We start from the raw sequence: 18,653 nt of genomic DNA, 5'->3' as shown, positions 1-18,653 counted from the left end.
AGTCAGAGGTAGGCGGATCTCTGTGAGTTCGAGGCCAGCCTGGCGTATGAAGTGAGTCCAGGACAGCCAGGTCTACATAGAGAAACCCTGTCTAGAAAACCAACCAAACAAAAAAAATGGACCCTTGAAAACTAGAAAGCCCTCAATTGTTTCCTCTAAAACCCTTCTGTTGAGCTATGTAACCAGGAGAGAGAAAAACCAGCAAATAGACACAGGTGTTAAAAATATTGTGTAAAGCATTTCTCCCACCAGTTACCATCATTTACACCATGGCTCTCAGTGTGAATAGCGAGTGGGAAGCTCATGCTGAGCTAAAGAAGTCACCCAGGGAAGCAGCTGAAGGCCTAAGCTTCCCCAGTTGATTTCTGCTGGACATTTTGTGAGCTTTCGGTTTGATGCTACCTTGCGTTTCTCTCTCAATCAGGCTGCTCTGGTAATTTCTGATGGTTGATGTGAGATCATCATTTGATGATGTTTTCTTACATGTTGCTTCAGAAAGTAGACACAGGAGGATCAAGATTTTAAGATCATCTTTGGCTATATAGTAAGTTTGAGATCAGGATAGGTTACATGACACCCAGTCATAAAATGAAAACCAACCAGCCACACTCTCACCTAGAGTAAGGGGAATGGGAGAGCGACCCAGTACTTAAATTCTTCTATGAGAAGTAATACATATTTATTTGCTGGACTGAAGCAAGCTGCTTGGCCACATATGACTTGACTGTGGCAGGGAAATGTCATTCTTCATACACATATTCGAGAACAACTGAAGTATCTGTGAATGATGTGGACCTTGGTGGCCACCGAAAGGTACACTCTGGGTAGAGGACCTCAGTGAGGTTTTGCTTGTAAAAAAAAAAACAAAAAACAAAACAAAACAAAAAAACAAACAAACAGCAAGAGCTGTGATGACCCAACAGATTGAATAATTGGAAAAACTGTTCCGTAGAGGGCAGAGCTGGAGGCCTTTGACAGGAGGGCTAAATCATTTAGGCACTTTGAGGTACCACTCATCCCTGTTCTACCGATTGTCTATGAATTAGATGTGCCTCTTAGTCTCTAAGGTTGAGGGCTGCCTGAGGTGATAATCTGGGTAGGTGAGACTGTCAATAGAAAACAAAACAAAAAACAAACAAACAAACAAACAGAAACCCATATGTTATGGCTCTGCTGACAATATAAACTATATTTTTCTTAAAATACACTAGCTACATCAATCAGGATTTCATCTAGAAAATGATGACATAGTCAAGGAGACAACTGAGGCAATTTTAATAAACATTCTTTTTACAGAGGTTAGGTCAAGATGAGAAGGACCAAACAAGATTAGTGAGACACTAGGGGACAAGGAACAGTGAGGAAACACTTCCACTTCTACCATGAAGGACGGCAGAAGGGAAAGGTTCTGCAGAGGACCTGTAAATCCTGTCACCAAGCAAAAGCTGTGGGAAGTCAGCTTTCTCCTCCCATCTCTAGTATCCTGGAAGAGGACTTGGAATCTGGCTATACAGACCAGAGACCGACCACCATGGCCACACAGCTAAGCAGGGGAGAGTAAATCTATTATAAATGCCACCAGAGAATGGGAGAGGGAGGAACACTGGGCTCAGGCACCCTATTCATCTTGCTCTAGGTCACACGAGTCACCAGCATTTAGAGGTCAATAGTGTTGAAATCCATTTTTCCTTGATCTAAAATCTTTGGAATAGCATCATTTTGTTGTTTGTTTGGCAGTGATAAACTAAACGGTTCCTTTAATTCTAAGAAAAATTTCTTGCAAAGACATCACTTTTCCCCTTGAGGCAAATCAGAGGAAACAGCTGTGATCTAAGCTGGTGGCCATTGTATGAGCATGGCTCAATATCTTCATCACCACAGAAAGTTCTTTTGAACATATTGGTCTGGGACCTTGTGCACAGCCCTGGGTGGTGAAAATTCAAAAGCTGCCTTCATCTAGAGTAGCTATCCTCACCCTGTGGCTCATGACCCCTTTGGGGGGGGGTCACATATCAGATAGCATGCATATCCAATATTAATATCATGGTTCATAACAGTAGTTATGAAGTAGCAGTGATGTAATTGTATGGTTTGGGGGGTCACCACAACATGAGGAACTGTGTTAAAGGGTCACAGCACTGGTATATTAAGGGGTCATAGCAGTAGGAAGGTTGAGAACTTCTGCTAAGAGCCTTCTCTGTGTAGGGGTTAGAGGAGGTCCTGAGTGAATGAGTATTGTTTGATATGAGCATGGACATGGCCCTGCCATGCAGCCCAATACATCAGACCCACCAGCATAGCAAAGCCTTTTTCTGGTTTTTGTGTGAATGTTGACAGTTTGTACATAAAGGTTCAGCTACAGGTTCCTTCTGGATGTTTGCAGCTGGAGACTGCTCGCTCATAAACCTTCCACCAAGACTAGCTAAACCTGCCTCCTCCTCCTCCTCTTCCTCCAGTTGTATACAATAAACCCACCACCTCAATAGAGATGTATAAAAGCAATGTGTTGAGTTTCAGGCTGCTGTGCCTCCATCAGAGTGCTTGGCCCACCCTATCCCAGCTTTCTGGACATGTGTCTGTATGTCTGTTTTTTTCCTTCATTCCCTGTCATCTCAGTTAGATCAGTTACTGAATCCTGCAGAGCCTAGGCCCTCTTCTTGATGACAGAGAAGAACATTTGACTGAGTTTACGAAGTTTTCCTGTACAGCCACAAAACAGAAATGACGTTAATGATGAGTGGGAGGAGAAAGACAAGGATCTACCTTTATTTAATGTATACCATGTGCCAGGGTGCTAAAGTTTTCAATATACACAATGTCATTTAATAACCATCAAAATCTTGAGGAAAACACCACTATTATTTCCATGTTAACAGTGTGGGAACAAGTTGAGAGAAACTGTAACCTTATAACTATTAGGTCATGCCAGATGAGGTTGCCAGTATTCAGTCATGTTTGATGAAAACGTCAACTACATATGGTTCAACTTTGTGAAGTATATTGCAGAATCAAGAATCAGCTTTAAAATCAAGAGCAACTGCATGGTGACTAAGCCTTTGTGAATGACCAATGAAACCTCCATAAAGCAACCAAAATATTAAATTCAACAATGTTCCTGTAACTGGTACACTATGAAGCTCACAAAATGTTCTTGTGTGTGTGTTAATTTCATTCTCCCTGCCATTCTGACTCCCTGGGGAAGGCAGTGCACAGCTGTCTGAACAGATGTGGTCAGTGATACTGGGAGGAGGCCTGTTGCTATTGACTAGATCCCTTCCCGGGGACCTGGAGAGTTCCAACTTTGTTATCAGTGCCCTCTCCCCTCCCCAATGCACCCCTACTCCTCTCTCTCAGGAAGTTTCTTCTGCCTTGCAGTTCTGGGTCAGGTTGTCTTGTCTATAGGAGAGGGAGGCCTTCCCTGGTCCCTATGCCCCACAAGTTTTATTTCATCTGCAAATCAATGCCTGAAGTTGGAGGGTAGAAGGCTGGGGCTGGGGGGAAGGACAGCTGTCCTGCTGGGTGTGGTAGGTGCATAGATGAACTGACTCATTTCACAGGGTTACTTTTGGCAAGGAGACGGATTCAAACTTCCTCTTCATTTTAGTTGGGGAGAGGGAAGAGAAGACTCCCTGGGCTGAAGGGCCTGCTGTCTGGGTGTGGTTTTAGGTCCTGAGGGGTAATTACGAGTGATGGAATCAAGTCCCTTATAAGATACTTGGAAGCAGTATTTGGTGAGCTTGCTTTTTGCTCTGTTAAGACAAACTCTTTGTAGAGTAACCAATAAGGCACCATCTTGGCTGTAAAGAACAGCTTGAACCCACAACCCAACCTGCCTGTGTCTTGATCTTGAACTTCTAACCTCCAGAACTGATGGAAATAAGTATGTATACACACACACACACACACACACACACACTTATACATATATACATATATGTATATATATAATATATTGCTCTGTCTACACTATTCTGTTACAGCCTCACAAAACAGAGTAAGACACTTTTCTAATATGCCATTGCTGTGAAACCACAACCAAAGGAACTTGGGGAGGAAAAGGTATATTTCACCTTACGTTTCCAGGTTGAAATTCGTCATTGATGGAAATCACGGCAGGAGCTTGAAGCAGAAACCATGGAGGAATGATGCCTGCTGCCTCACTCTCTGGCTTGTTTCCTGCTCACATTCATCTAGCTTTCTTCTATAGCCTAGGCCCACCTGCTAGGGATGACGTCACCCACAGTGCGCTAAGCCCTTAAACAGTGATCTTCTGTAAGCACCGGCGCTTACTTACTGAGCCAAGACTTCTTGAGTCATCGGTCAAGATAACCTCACAGACATAGCCATGGCCGCAGACCACGCTGCTCGGAACAATCTCTGATTGAGGTCCTCACTTTCCCATGACTCTAGGTTGTGTCAAGTTGACAATAAGAAGTAACCAGCACAGATGTCTTGGCCTCCTAGATTTTAGACATCTTAGAATGGTGCACTGCTATCCATCCTTCGGAGATTTTGTCATAGCGTATGTGAGCCACACATTTAGACTTCCAACACAGCCTCATGCATCAGATGAACCTAGGCTTAAAGCCCAGTCCCACGATTTTAGTGGCTTAGGTGAATGCAGCTAGATCATTTAACCCCACTAAACTTCCATTTCTCCTTAACTAGAAAAACCACGGCACCTAGTTTAGGACATATTGAGGGTAAAATGAAGTTATGTACTGTATGTATCATCCTAGCATTTACCACTGTCAGTAGCACACTTATTTATGTTTCAGATGGGACAGTTATATCCTAAGAGGAATTCAATAGTGTCACAAGCTCCAGTTACAGGGGCAAATCTCTGTGTACTCTGTTCAAATAAGCCTTCAATTTCAAGTAGCCTGGAGAACCCAGAAAGGAATTAAAAGGAAAGGTCTCCAGGAGAGAAATGACTCGAGGGCACTGGTTTCCACCCTTCAGTCTAGAGAGGCCTTTTCTTTCAGTGCGTGCCACACAGTCAGCAATTGTTGAAAAGGCACGTTTGATCTCCTACCCTTTTTCTGGAAAACAAAGAATAGAAGTCAGAGTGAAGACAGTGGGGGGCTCCTTTCAGTAATGGAGAAATTCACACATATAGGCACATTTCCTGGACCAAGTTTGGGTTCCCACAGTAATTCTAGGAACATTCATTTCCAGTCAGTTCGAGTCTAAAAATACGTATCAAGTTAGACGCCGTGAGAAGCTAAAAGAGGCATCTAAGCTGTCCCTTCCCTGGAGCCGTTTCCAGTACCAACACCATACACAAACACACTCCAGTTAAAGAGCAGTGTGAGGCATTTCGAGTTTGGGCCCAAATGAACATTCCTAGAGTTTGAACTCTGAACCGGATGCTCTTTCTCTGTGCTGCCTTCCCATGCCCCTTTGCTGCCAGAGGGGACCATAATTTTAAAAGAAGCAATGAACCTTTGACATTCCTGGGTTCTACCGGCCGTCACGTCTTAACGAAGCATTAATTCTCTTGCCTCGTGATGGGCTGTGTGTTGCTTCCGGATAAACATTCGGCCATCTTCTTCGTGGCTCTCTGGATAAAGTTCACCTTTCCCCGCTCCCTCCGGATGGCTGTGTACTCGTAAGCTTTGAGCTTGCTGTAGTAGTCGGAGAACTTGTTGTAGAGGATGGATATGGGCATCCCGTTGAGAATAATCCCGAAAGCAATGCAGAAGAAAGCGAAAAGTCTGCCCAGATGGGTCTCTGGGTACATGTCTCCATAGCCCACAGTGGAGATGCTTACCTGAAAAGGAGGGGACCAGGATGCAAATGTTAGCCAAAAGGGGAAAGAAGTAGGGAGAGAAGCCTGAAGTACAGAGGCCTGTCACTCTGTAGGTGCACAGAGAAATTGCTAAGCGCTCCCCAAGGGAGCCAGCTTTCAAAGCTACCTGCAGGACTGTGCCTCGGAAAGGACGCATGCTGTGGAGCTCAAAGACTGGTTAAAATCCTGACAAAGGTACACCCATGTTTTTAAATGCAGCACAGGGAAATAGAGAGACTTTAAAGAGCTTTGGGAACAAGCATTTATGTAACATATGTTCAATTCCCATCACAGAATGTGTTCCATAATTGTCTTTGTTTCCACACCTCTTCCAACCGGGACCGGAGTTAGGAGAGGGGCATTTCCTGGATTCATGTTCATTCATTATGAACGTCTGAGAAAAAGCATGAGCTTCTAAGCAATCAGAACAGTGTTTTAAGACCAGCCTGACCCTTCCCAGATGGTAGATCATGGGGCGTACATTCAGATGCTAGGAACATCCCTCAGGGTTCTGGTAAAGATGGAATGCAAAACTACATATAAAACAGTGGGCACAGTATCAGTCACCCTGGGCACCGAACAGCTCCACTGCGCTCCCCTCATCTCTAAAAGGAGACAGTTATAACGCTGCTCGGAGTTGCTGTATAGTTCAGTTGGCTTTTGAATGGAGACGCTTTAATTATACTCATCGAGAGAAACACACCCATTGCTCTGTGAAAGGGGCCTTCAGGAGACCTCATAGAACAAAAACATATTCACCCTTCAGGAAATTCCTTTCATCGTTCTTGTCACACTGTTTTAAATCCCACTAATTAGAGGTTATTTCGGTTAACAAGCCTCCAGTTTAAGCGTAGATCCCCACGGGAGTAGTTATCACTTAGTACACCCAGAGAAAACCCCAGGGAAGGCCCCTGGGGACCGTTTTTTTTTACACCTCACGTGCTTCCATTAGTCCCCAGACTAAGTCACTAGAAGCCTCTGAAACAGAGCTGTTGCTCACAGTGATAAAATCTTCCCATTGTTGCCCAACTCCTGGGGCACTTGCTGCTCCTTGGGTTTGTGTGATGGTTGTCCTGGTCTTCCAACAGATGGCAGTGATCTACAAAGTCACTCCCTTGCCACAGCAAGATGGCCTTTGGCTCAGAAATGTGAGCCCTCTTGTGCAGATGACGCAAGGGTTAGTTTGAACTTTCAAATGTGGTTGATTGATTGGAATGAAATGGAAAAATAAGGCAGCTGGGCAAAGCCAGTGGCACTGATAAGAGCCGCAGATGCATCCAGCCCTCAGAATGGGAAAGTGTGCCTCCAAGGAAGGGCAGGCCCCAAGGTTCATTGCTCTGACAAGAGGATGACCTTTCCCCACCGTAGAAGAACACAAGCAAGCATGGCAGAGGCAGGGCAGCATAGACAGGGTTAAAGAAATCAAGACCACCCTTGACTTCTTGGGTCCAAGCCCACCTCACAGTTGTGCAAGTTTTGGGCAAAGCAGCTACATTTTCTCTGCCTCAGTTCCTGTCTTTGACATAATAGGTACCTATGTAATAATAGTACCTGCCGTGCATGATTGTAATAGGAACTGAAGGTGTGTCTAGCTCCAGGCTGTGGGAGCACATGGCTGAGGGACACCTGAGGGACCCAGTCTTACAGCTGACTCCAGATGAAGGGAAGCAAACACAAATGCTAATGGATTATGCTCTGCAGCAGGAACTTGACCTCTTTCGTCGCTATTTGACCTACAGGTGATAAACATGGGCTCCTCCAGACTTTGGCTAAGCACTAGGTAAAGGAGATTTCAGGGCGCTGGTAGAAGACATTTTTTTCCCCGCACTCTGGTTGAAAATGTAGTGAGCAGCAGAGGCCAAGCCACACCTCTGTTATTCTCCATGTCCGTACACATACCTGTGTGTCTGCATAGATGCCTGTCTCTGGCCATACCAGAGTCAGACCTCCCTTCAGGTGGGTGAGCTGAGCCATAGTTTTCATCCATCACTAACACCATCATGTATACCTCCAGGATGACCACATGGTCAACTGATTTTCTGCAGAGGACACTGAAAAGAGTTCGGTTCCTGAGACAAGTGACAGGAAGGAATAGTTTGAGAACGTGCTACAGGTCCAAAGGAGAGGGCCTTGCAGTTAGCCAGACACACAAGGGTGCCAATAGTGTGGATAGGTGGGGTAGGGGCTCAGAAGACATAGAGGAAAGGAAGTGACTAAAACAAAGTGCTGTTATTAAGCTTTTGGCTAATTTCCATACTGGCTTACCTTCTCTCCCAACCTTATGATTTTTAAGTTTTGTTTCTCATAAATTATCAAGACCTTTTCAGTTTATATTTTCTTTTCTTTTTGAGATGACAGTATAAGTGCAGCTTTAAAAAAAATTTTTTTTTTTTTTAATTGAGACAGAGTATCTCTGTGTAGCCTTGGCTGTCCTGGACTCGCTTTGTAGACCAGGCTGGCCTTGAACCAACAGAAATCTGCTTGCCTCTGCCTCCTCGAGTGCTGGGATTATAGATGATTGCCACCACACTCAGCTAATTATGTCATTTTTATTTTTATTTTTTGGCTGAACTTTGAGTGAAAAATCAAAAGTAAATTGATTTACCTTAAACAGGAATAAATATCATATATATATATATATATATATATATATATATATATATATATATATATATAAAATCAGGTCTGAAAAATCTTGCATATCTTGGATCTCTAGTTTCAGAGTAAAGGCCTCTCTTGCTAGGAGGCTATGTGGGTCTGGTCCTCAAGAGTATGTACAACAGGTAGAGTTATTTTGGTGTCTGTTTTGTAGATAATTTAATTCAATATGTAACCTTGTCTGTGGGTGGTTGTTGTATTTGAGACAGGGTCTCACTATGGAGCTGTCCTGAAACTCACTGTGTGGACCAGGCTGGTTATGAACTCACAAAGATCCTCCTGAGGCCAGGATTATATGTGTGTACCACTATACCTGGTCGTAGCCTTGTTCTTGTCCCTCGCCTCTGGGATAGGGCTTAGGATTTCTTGGTTTAGGGAAGTTTCGGAAGATTACATAAGCTATATCACATCTTTATAGATGGTATTAATCCTGAAGGCCCCAGACTGACTCAAATGACCTCACTGAGTGAGTTTTTACATTAGCAGATGAGCTTGGAAATGTGACCAAAGTGTCTGCGATTCATCCAAAACTCTAGCAAAACTGCCTGTCTAGCCAGTCTTATCCTGGAAGCTGACCATTCTTCTGAAAACTCACAGGTTTCCCCTAGTTTTCAATTTCAAGACTGAGAGCATGACCTTCCCCTGACAGCTTGCTCACTGATCAATAAATCCTGACCTGCCAAGCATCAGGATTTCCTCTAAATAGGATTATCACACTTGAATTTCTTTTTCAACAAGCAATGCTTGTTTCTTCATGAAGAATGAGGTAAAGATAAGATGCCTGGGCAGCCAGCAACTCATTGCATCTAGGAAGCATGATTCCAAGAAATACAGCTAATGAGGAAAATCATGAGCACCCCTTCTGAGTGCTGACTGTTTTTCCTCCTAAAACTACTCAACAGTGTATGCTGTCCTTCAAAGGCTACTTATCCATGCTACTGTGACAACAAATATTTATTTATTTTTGCAAACATTCCTCTTTAGGATTACAATCTAAAAACAAAACAAAGCAGTTCAGATGGCTACAAGATGCTGTACCTATCCCGATACTTAGTCTTGTTTATTAGTTGCCTGCATCAAAATACTGAATGCAGCTGGGCGTGGTGGCGCACGCCTTTAATCCCAGCACTCGGGAGGCAGAGGCAGGCGGATCGCTGTGAGTTCGAGGCCAGCCTGGTCTACAAAGTGAGTCCAGGATGGCCAAGGCTACACAGAGAAACCCTGTCTCGAAAAACCAAAAAAAAAAAAAAAAAAAAATACTGAATGCAACCACTCTGGGGAAATTCCTCAAAATACTGTGGAGTAAGGATGAGGTTAACCTTGGACAGTGACTTTCATTTGGTCTTACAGTATGCCACGGTCTCACCACGAGTGTAGGTGGCACCCAAAGGAGGACATTTGCCGAAGCTAAAACAAAACCATGGATGCAAGTTGGGGGTCTCTCAACCTACCCACAGAAGGCAGACCATAAAGATGCTCTACGCATCTTCAGCTTATTTCACACCTCTCCATCCCTTTGATACTCAATCACATTCCACTGAAGCCATCTTGAACAAGAGGAGGAACATGCTTTTGAGACCCAATAGGGGTGAACTCCCAAAGCAGGGCCCCTAGGATAACAAAACAAACAAATAAACAACAGTGCCTTTGAGCTGTTGCTTCATGTTTAATAGTTTTTGAAGAAGCTAGATCTTTGACTCTTTCTGTGCCTGATAGTACAGGTGGTCCAGTTCAGTCCTGAGCCTGGTACCCTTTTCTGTGATTCTGTACCTGGGATTCTACAGGCTGCATTTTCCAGTTTCCCTTGCTGGTTGTTTTTCAGAGCAGAGACTTGTTTGGGAGCCTCAGGGATAGAAAGGAGATATGGGTCTCTGTTGTTGACATAGTTACCACCACCACCACCATCACCATCATCACCACCACCACCACCACCATCACCATCACCACCACCATCACCATCATCACTACCACCACCACCATCACCATCATCATCATCATCACCATCGTCATCACTACCACCATCATCATCACCACCACTACCACCATCACCATCATCACCACCACCACCATCACCATCATCATCATCATCATCACCACCACCATCATCATCAGGCTCAGATAGTTTGTAACTCCCAGCACTCATGTATAAGCCTCATGTAGCCACCATATAAGTCTGCTCCATGGCTATACCATGGCCCTCCTCAGTAGGCCCAAGTCTGATAATACTACCATCTCCGTTTGTTCTTCCTGTCCTAAGGCCACAGTTATGCTCTCCATTTTTTCTGTTTTCTCCTCCACCCTCCTAATAACTGCGCGTCTTTTTCTTCCTAGCAAACGCCTACCTTGATTTCCATTTTCTTCCCAAATGTAACCTAACTCACTTCACACATGTGCCTTTTCCAAGCAATGAATTAGAATAAATTTCAGTGATCTGTAAAGACCAACTATTCTCAAGGAAATGGCAGTATCATTTAGAAAAAGAGAGATGGGAGCCAGCTCTGAGGGGCACAGTTATCTGTTGCCTTGGCTTAAGATAAGTTTCCTTTTTGGGGTGTTTTCGAAGTGACGAGTTTATGCCATTGTCTCCTCTTTGAGTCCTACAATTAACTTGTTCTGGAAGAGTCCAAAGAAAATGGTTTGTTGAAGGTCCAAGTGGCCTTTTTACTGGAAAACAAACCCACTCAGGGGGCTGAGAGTTACAGCTTCATCGTAGAGCTATTGTTGCCCCGTAGGATGTATTTATGGGCACTTTGGAAAACCCCCACATGCCTGGCAGTGCTCCAGGCATGGCCTGTTGATCTGCAGCCAGAAACTTGCCCTCCTGTGTATCTCACAATTTTTCTTTCCCCCTGGTAGAGAAGGGATCACTTCTGTATTAATTTCCCCTGAAATGGACCTGGAATCAAAGGTTATTGCTTCCATGTGATAAAGACTATCAACTAGTTAGATGTGGTAGCTGTAGCTATTAGACTAACTGTAGGCTAGCATGTTACATGTGTTTCTTATTACATCCATGCTCATAAATAACCAGCATTTGGCAGATGAGAAGGCCCTGTCATCCCATACTACTATGTGAGCCCTTGCAGATGTAAGGCTACATGGGGGATTTGTTCTTGCAGATGTAAGATCTGCACAAGAATGAAAATCATTCTGAATAACAAAGCCTCCTAAAACCCTGCATTGAATTACTGAGGGTTGAGAGATGCTTGGCATTAGGAGAAGGAAGATATTAAAAGCAGATCAGCTTCGGCCTTATTCTATGTGCTCTGGTAAGGAGCAAACAGTACATAGCAGAACTTGTGTCTCCTGTGAGGTACGAAGAATGCAGCTCTGGAGTAGCATAAGAGACTATCGATCATAGCCAGGTGTGGGAGCGCACACCTTTAACCCTAGCATTTAGGAGGCAGAGGCAGGTGGATCTCTGTGGGTTCAAAGCCACAGTGGTCTGTATAGTGAGCTTCAGGTCAGCTAGAGTTATACTGTGAGGCCCTACGTCAAAGGGGGGGGGGAGGAAAAGAAAATATCTATCATGTTTCTTTTTACTTCATCTTGACACTTTCATGTGTGACTGTGTGGGTGTAATAATATATGACCACAGTAGAAGGATCGCGTTATTGGACCTAGCTTATTGTATCTCCCTATCACCAAGGTGTTTTCTATTAGTCGCACAGAGCTTTGCTATGCTGGGCTGACCTGCCCTGACCCTTGCCTGAATATGGTCGTGTGACTTGCTTTGGGTTGAGCTGATAGCTACAGCCCAACAAGTTGAGCAAATATGAACAGGAGTGATACGACAGAGTGCTTGCATAATTAGATTGGTGCTCTCTCACCTGACCTTTGCCACAGCCTCAGAGACAGGCCTGTTGAAGGATGAAGGGCATGCGGCCCCGTTTCCTCGTCGTATCTTTCATGCCATCGTTCATCCAGATAGACTGTCAGACATGAGGGTGGGCGTCACCAGATGAGAAGAACTTCTAGTTTAAACAGATCACCCTAGTTGCTCACAAGCATTTATTTGTTTTTGAGAGGAGATCTCACTGTGCAGCCCTGCCTGGCCTGGAACTTACTATGTAGACCAGGCTGACTTCGATCTCACAGAGATCTGCCTGGTTTTGCCTCCTAAGTGCTAGGATTAAAAGAATGAACTAACAAACCTAGATGAAGTGGCTTGTGTTTATACTCGTGCACTAAATGAATGCTTGATGTTTGAAGCCACTGGGTGTGAGCATGGGTTGTGATGCATCACTGCTATGGCACTAAGTAACTTGTAGCACACATTATTTATAAACAAGCAAATAAATAAATAAATAAATAAATAAATAAATATACATACATATATATATATATATAAACATATATGTGTGTGTATATACATATATATTTGGGGGTTGTGTTCAATAATATATGATCAATAAAATACTTGTAGGCCAGTTACTTTTAAGATACCACTTCTTTGTTTTTGTTTTAACATTTTAATTAGCATGTTACTTACTGTCAACTGTCCACTTCTCAGATTCTTACGTCTGCTAAGTCATGTGGATTTAAGTGAATTTCTTCTCATGGTTCAAACTTGATCTCAGTGTCATTCCATCAGAAGGAGAGTCTCCCATGACAACTGCTCTCTATCCTGCCATCCCATATGTTTCCCAACACTGATATAAAAAATTATTATGTTTCTGTCTGCACTGAAATGTAAACACTATAATAAAAGATCCCCTCCCCTTCTCACCGTTCAACACTTAGTGTTTAGGAATATGACCGGACACACTACAGATCCTCAGTGAAAAGGGTGGACCTTTGTGGGTTACACAAAACATCGTTCTTAATATTTACCATCCTCTCCTTTTACAACTATATTTAAGAACCAAGACACTTAGTATATATCATTTCATGCTGTTCCTTCCTCCTTTGCTCCCTGATAATAAAATGCCTAAGTACACAGTATGCAAGATAATCAGAGTATCAAGAAGAGCCGAGCTCATAGCAGCAGTTCTGGGGAACACCACAGTCCTTGCCTAATCAAGGGAATTGTTCCTACTGTGCTCTCAGGTTTGCACAGGGAGAAAGCATCAGCTACCAGTCGCTTGTGTACTTCATAACAGTTTGTGCCATATACATCTAAGAATAAAATTGGTAGAGGTCATTGGTATAGGGTAAGGCTGGTGAATGGGGCAGTCAGAATATGTGACAATCAGTTTGTAAAAATGGTGCTTTATAAAGATAAGAGTTCTACACCCTCAAACCTCTCACACTGGTTAAAAACAATAATAGGTAAACTATCTCACAGATTAAAAAAAATGAATGGTGATTTAACTTTTGTGATAAAATTTACTTTTTATAAAGCACTGATTTTGAATAAAATGAATTCATTAACAAAAAGAAAAAAAATCTTCAGTTTTCACTAATCAGTATGGGAAATTAAATGACCAGTGAGCATTAACATCAGAAATGTTTGTAAAGGGAAAAATTCATTTAAAGGCAAAAATTAATAAAATGTTTATATTTGGTATAGTTAACATAACACAGATATTGTGGGTTAAAACTAGTTGAAAGTCCCATAGTACTGCTGCCTATACTCGATAGCCTTTCAAAATCTTTGGATGGATGAAAAATTTGACTTTAAAACTTTGTATTATACCATCGGCATATGGATTTGCTGTTCCCATTTTAGTCACCTCCAAAGTAAATGTCACTCGCCGGGGACAAATCATCCTCCATGAACTCCATCTGTACACATGGTTTATCTACCATGGAGATGACCTTTCATCACTTGAATACCAGATGGACTGATCAGAGCAGCAGCCTTTGCCGGGCTTGCTCAGAAGAGCCTGCTATCACCTCCTCAGTGAGGAAAGTTCAGCTTACTTAAGGGAGGGAAGACTCACTGAACTACAGGGTACTTCAAGTCCAACTTCCTCTTCTACAGATGCTGAGAGAGGCGAACAATGGCTTGAACTCTCACAGCTACCCAGAGTCATGGTTAATTGTTGGCATGTTAGAGGCTAGCCCCTTCTAAGTTGTCCATTTGGATACACTGCTCTGTCAGTAGCCATGGGGCTAGTTTATCTCAGAATTTTGTACCAGACTAAGTGCTGATATGGTCAATGTTAATGTTGTAAGTATCTGCTCTTTTACGTTTTTGCTTAATGTCTTTAAAGACGTTACCGTCAGCTTTAAGAAGAAAAAGGATCTACGCTGTTCTTTCTCATACCTACAGGCTTACTCACTGATCTGAAGTGAGTTGGTTAGCATCTTTCAAGGGTTCATCTGGTATACCAGAAATAGGGATTTGAAGGAAATGGGTGTGAATCACTATAAAGTGTCAAGTACTCAAGGCAAGGATACGAATAACTAGGATATTAACAGCCACAGGTGTGACAAAGACCTAGAGCTTTCAAGAAACAGCCAGAGCAAGGACTGGAAGCCAGACTAGGCCAGACTTGTATTTTATCCCTGGAGTTGCCACCTCTAGCTGAGTGCCCACACCCATGATCTCTGGACCCCAGTGCCTCTGGTTATAAAATGGGCCAATTACACTCTGTCTTGGAAGAACTGCAGGGCATTTAGAAGTAGTTTTAGTGTGAGAAGCATCTGCCCACACTCAGACCTCACTAGAACAAGTGGCAATGCTCAAGATTAATGTTGCTCAGCCAAATCTTCCTTGTAATGTATCTAGTGGGTCAGTTAAAAAAAAATGAAGCTATTTCTTGACCTCTTAAAAAGAAATGGTGACAGCAGACATTTCTTTGTGATGATTAAGTGATATTAGTTTTATAAACCATTTAGGACACTAAGTGTCCATTAAGGGGTGACTGAGCAATGATGAGACGTATTGAATCCACAAAACCTGAATCATTTTTCACTTTTCTTAATTCTGCCTGTCAAACTTTTCTTTTTTCACATTTTATCTTTTAAAAATTTTTTGTTATTGTTCATTCTCTTTCTTTTTTCATTTCATTCTTTCTTGTGTGTATGTGTCTGTGTGTGTCTGTGTGTGTGTGTGTGTGTGTGTGTGTGTGTGTGTGTGTGTGTGAGAGAGAGAGAGAGAGAGAGAGAGAGAGAGAGAGAGAGAGAGAGAGGAGAGAGAGAGAGAGAGAGAGAGAGAGAGAGAGAGAGAGAGAGAGAGAGATATGAGGCCTCAGGTAACCCAGGCTGGCCTCTAACTCACATGCAGGGTATCTGGCCAAACTATCCTTGGATTCCTGTTTCTCCTCTCTCCTCATTGCAAGGATTATAGGATTCACGCAACACCTAGCCAGCTCTCTGCCAAGGAATTTTAGGATCATATATGGATTTAAAAAAAATTAGGACCATGTATAAAATTCAGTTAGTAAACCACAATCTTTTTTTTCCTCTTTTTTTGTAAACTACTATCTTGATGTTGTTCCAACTTTATAACATCCATCCAGGTTTTTGGAGGTAACCATGTGGTGAAGAGATGCTCTATCCTTTAGGAAGACAGGAAAGATCGAGACAAACCTGCCAAGGCTAATGACTAAAGAATAGGAGGTCGTGCTGGCAGGGGCGTGGGGGAGTGTGGGGAGTAGAATGTGTTGTGCTGAGAGAAAGGCTGCAGAAGCCCAAGCGCCGTGCTACTCACCGCCGCCCACCACCAGGCATGGAGGATGCTGGTGAAGTTTGTGCCAGGCATGTCGTGCTCCACCGAATAGACCGCTGCGGAGAAGGAGAAGATGCCCATAGTGATGAAGAGCATCAGGCAGCCCACCTGCTGGTAGCACTGGCGCAACGTGAAGCCAAAGGCACGCAGGCCGGTGGAGTGGCGTGCCAGCTTGAGGATGCGGAAGATGCGCATGAGGCGCATGATGCGTAGCACCTGTCCCACCTTGCCCACGCGGCCCACGGTCTCCAGGTCGTGTTCCCGTGGGGAACCCTTGACATGCCTCTGGTCCTCGCTTGTGAAGCACTCGAGCAGCAGCTGAAGGTAGAAAGGCAGGATGGCCACCAGGTCCACCAGGTTGAGGGCGCTGCGTGCGAAGCGTCGCAGGTTGGGGGTGGAGGCGAGGCGCAGCAGGAACTCCAGAGTGAAGAAAGCCACACACAGCATCTCCATGTGCTCCAGGATGGGCCCCGGGTCCCCACCACCTGCGTCCTCCTCCGCCTGGTGCTGCATCTCCTCGACCGTGTTGAGGGCCAGGGCCACCACAGAGATGAGCACGAAGAGGTTGGAGGCCACTCCCATGGCCTTGGCTGCCACGGAGGAAAAGGGCTTCTCCATGAGGTTCCAGAGGCGTCGACGCTGTGGCCCGTAGAAGCGCATGTCCTGGAAGAGCTCCTCAGCCTCCTCTGCCTGCGCCTGAGCACGCAGCTCCCGCTGGATCTTGAGTTGCTCACTCAACTCGTCCCTCCGCTCCTCGAAGCAGATGCGACAGCAGCGTGGTGTGTACTTGAGCCTCACGCCCCAGTAGCCCAGCTCCTCCAGGAAGCTGCGCGGACACAGCTCATCCCGCACCAGCAGTACCCCTGATGTATAGAAGTTGTAGATGAGTTGGAAGACCGCAGGGTCACGGTCAAAGAAGTACTCATCCCTCTGTGCTTCATAGTCATCGCAGAGGCCAAGCTGGCAGCTGCGGCTAGTGGAGGTGACCAGGCGGCCCAGGCGTGTTTTGGGGTAGTTGGCCAGCTCACAGCATTCCAGCTGATAGCTGTGGCCGCCTACGTTCACTTTCAGAATGGAGAGCTGCACTGGAGTGTCAGTGTGCGCATCCAGCGGAACCACGGGCCACTCTGGCTGCTGGTTCTCTTCTGCAAGGTCATCCTTCCAGTCTTCCCCACTGTCCTCATCTTCCTCAATGTAGTAATTGTAGTTGCCCTCGGTCCACTGTGGTGTGATGCTGGCCTGAGAGCCAGTGCGGGCTCCCATGGAGCAGATGCTCCTGCGGTGTTGGTTGCTCCTCGTGTTGGGCACCCCCTCAGTCTCCGGAATACTCCAGGGCTTGTAGCTCAAGGACCACCTCCTCTCCGTGCTCTGTTTCAGCATGGCTGTAGGTCTCAGACCACTTTCCTGTCTCTCCTGGTGTCTAGGGTCCCTGGTCTTCTCACAGTCACTGGAAGGACAGCTAGTGAGCCCTAGGCTGGGTCAGAGAGACCAGCGTACTGGGGCCTAGGCATGCATCAATTACCCCCAAAGCTGTTCTTTCTTCTGGCCTGAAAAAGTCCAGGCTAGCCTGCCGGATCTGAACGCTCTCCGCAGAGACACTTGAGTGCTCTAATCTTGCTGATACGGAAGAAGCAAGCATTAGGAGGGATTTGGGGCCTCTTAGCCAGTTCTGCCACCCTCCCCCACAGCCCCCACCTCTGACGTGGAGGGTGATTATGTGGTCTTAAATCTCCAGATAATCAGAAGAAGGCAGAGATTATTGCTAATAAAAATGTCGGTCAGCCTTGCCCTGGGGAAGTGCTTAGGGTATGTGTGCTGAGATAAAATAACTGGGTTAGGTAGACACATGGATGCCTCTGTCTTCATCCTTAAAGTGTTGAGTTTGAAGCCTCTGCCCTCGGAAACCTATCGTGAAAATTACAGAAAGTGTACCTTGCAACTAGTCAGTTTATGGTCCTTTATTTAAATCCTCTAGAATTTTTCCTTTTTGTTGAAAATAGTTTTTTTTTTAAATACAATACATTCTGATTACAGTTTCTCCTCCCCCTACTTGTCCCAGTTTTTCCCCACCTCCCATCCCATAGGAATGCACATCCTTTCTGTTTTTCCTTAGAAAACAAACAGGCATCTTAGGAATGATAATAAAATAGAATAAATCAAAAACAAACAAATCAGAATGTGATAAAATGACCAAAAGGAAAAGCACCAGAAATACATATAGGTACACACACACACACACACACACACACACACACACACACACACACACACACACAGGAATCCCATAAAAACACAAAACTGGAAGCCATAATATGTATACACAAAAGATCTGTAAGGCAGAAAAACAAAATGCCCCATCTTAAGGTTATGAAACAATGGACCTCCAAATACAACACAGAGATAGTTTTGTGTTGTCCATCCACTGCTGGGCATGGGGCCTACCCCTAAGAGTAGTTTGTTTCCCCCATTGAGTCTCCCTTAGAGAAAGCTAAGTTTTCATTTGCTAGTGCCTCTCGGGAGACAGCTTCCGGGTTAGGAGTGAGGGCATGTGCCCATTTCTCCTTGAACCTCTAGGATCCCACCTGG

General features: G+C 44.5%; 1 protein-coding gene across 1 annotated transcript; it reads right to left on the bottom strand.

Annotated features, from left to right (window-relative positions):
• Positions 1-5,491: 5,491 nt before the first annotated feature.
• On the bottom strand, positions 5,492-17,447 carry Kcnv2 (potassium voltage-gated channel modifier subfamily V member 2). Its single transcript, XM_051147118.1, has 2 exons — positions 16,050-17,447; positions 5,492-5,773 (listed from the first exon to the last, which is right to left on the bottom strand). Exons 1-2 carry the CDS (start codon positions 17,445-17,447, stop codon positions 5,492-5,494), a joined length of 1,680 nt encoding a protein of 559 aa, XP_051003075.1.
• Positions 17,448-18,653: the final 1,206 nt, after the last annotated feature.

Source organism: Acomys russatus, chromosome 5 (assembly GCF_903995435.1).
Source record: "Acomys russatus chromosome 5, mAcoRus1.1, whole genome shotgun sequence".
Classification (NCBI taxonomy): Eukaryota; Metazoa; Chordata; class Mammalia; order Rodentia; family Muridae; genus Acomys; species Acomys russatus.
This window is presented reverse-complemented; position numbering and strand designations above follow the sequence as displayed.

Coding starts and splice junctions, on each gene's coding strand:
- Kcnv2 (XM_051147118.1), bottom strand. CDS start 17,447: ATGCTGAAACAGAGCACGGAGAGGAGGTGGTCCTTGAGCTACAAGCCC. Junction 5,774..16,049: donor ATGCCTGGTGGTGGGCGGCG/GTGAGTAGCACG, acceptor CCTCCTTTTCAG/GTAAGCATCTCCACTGTGGG.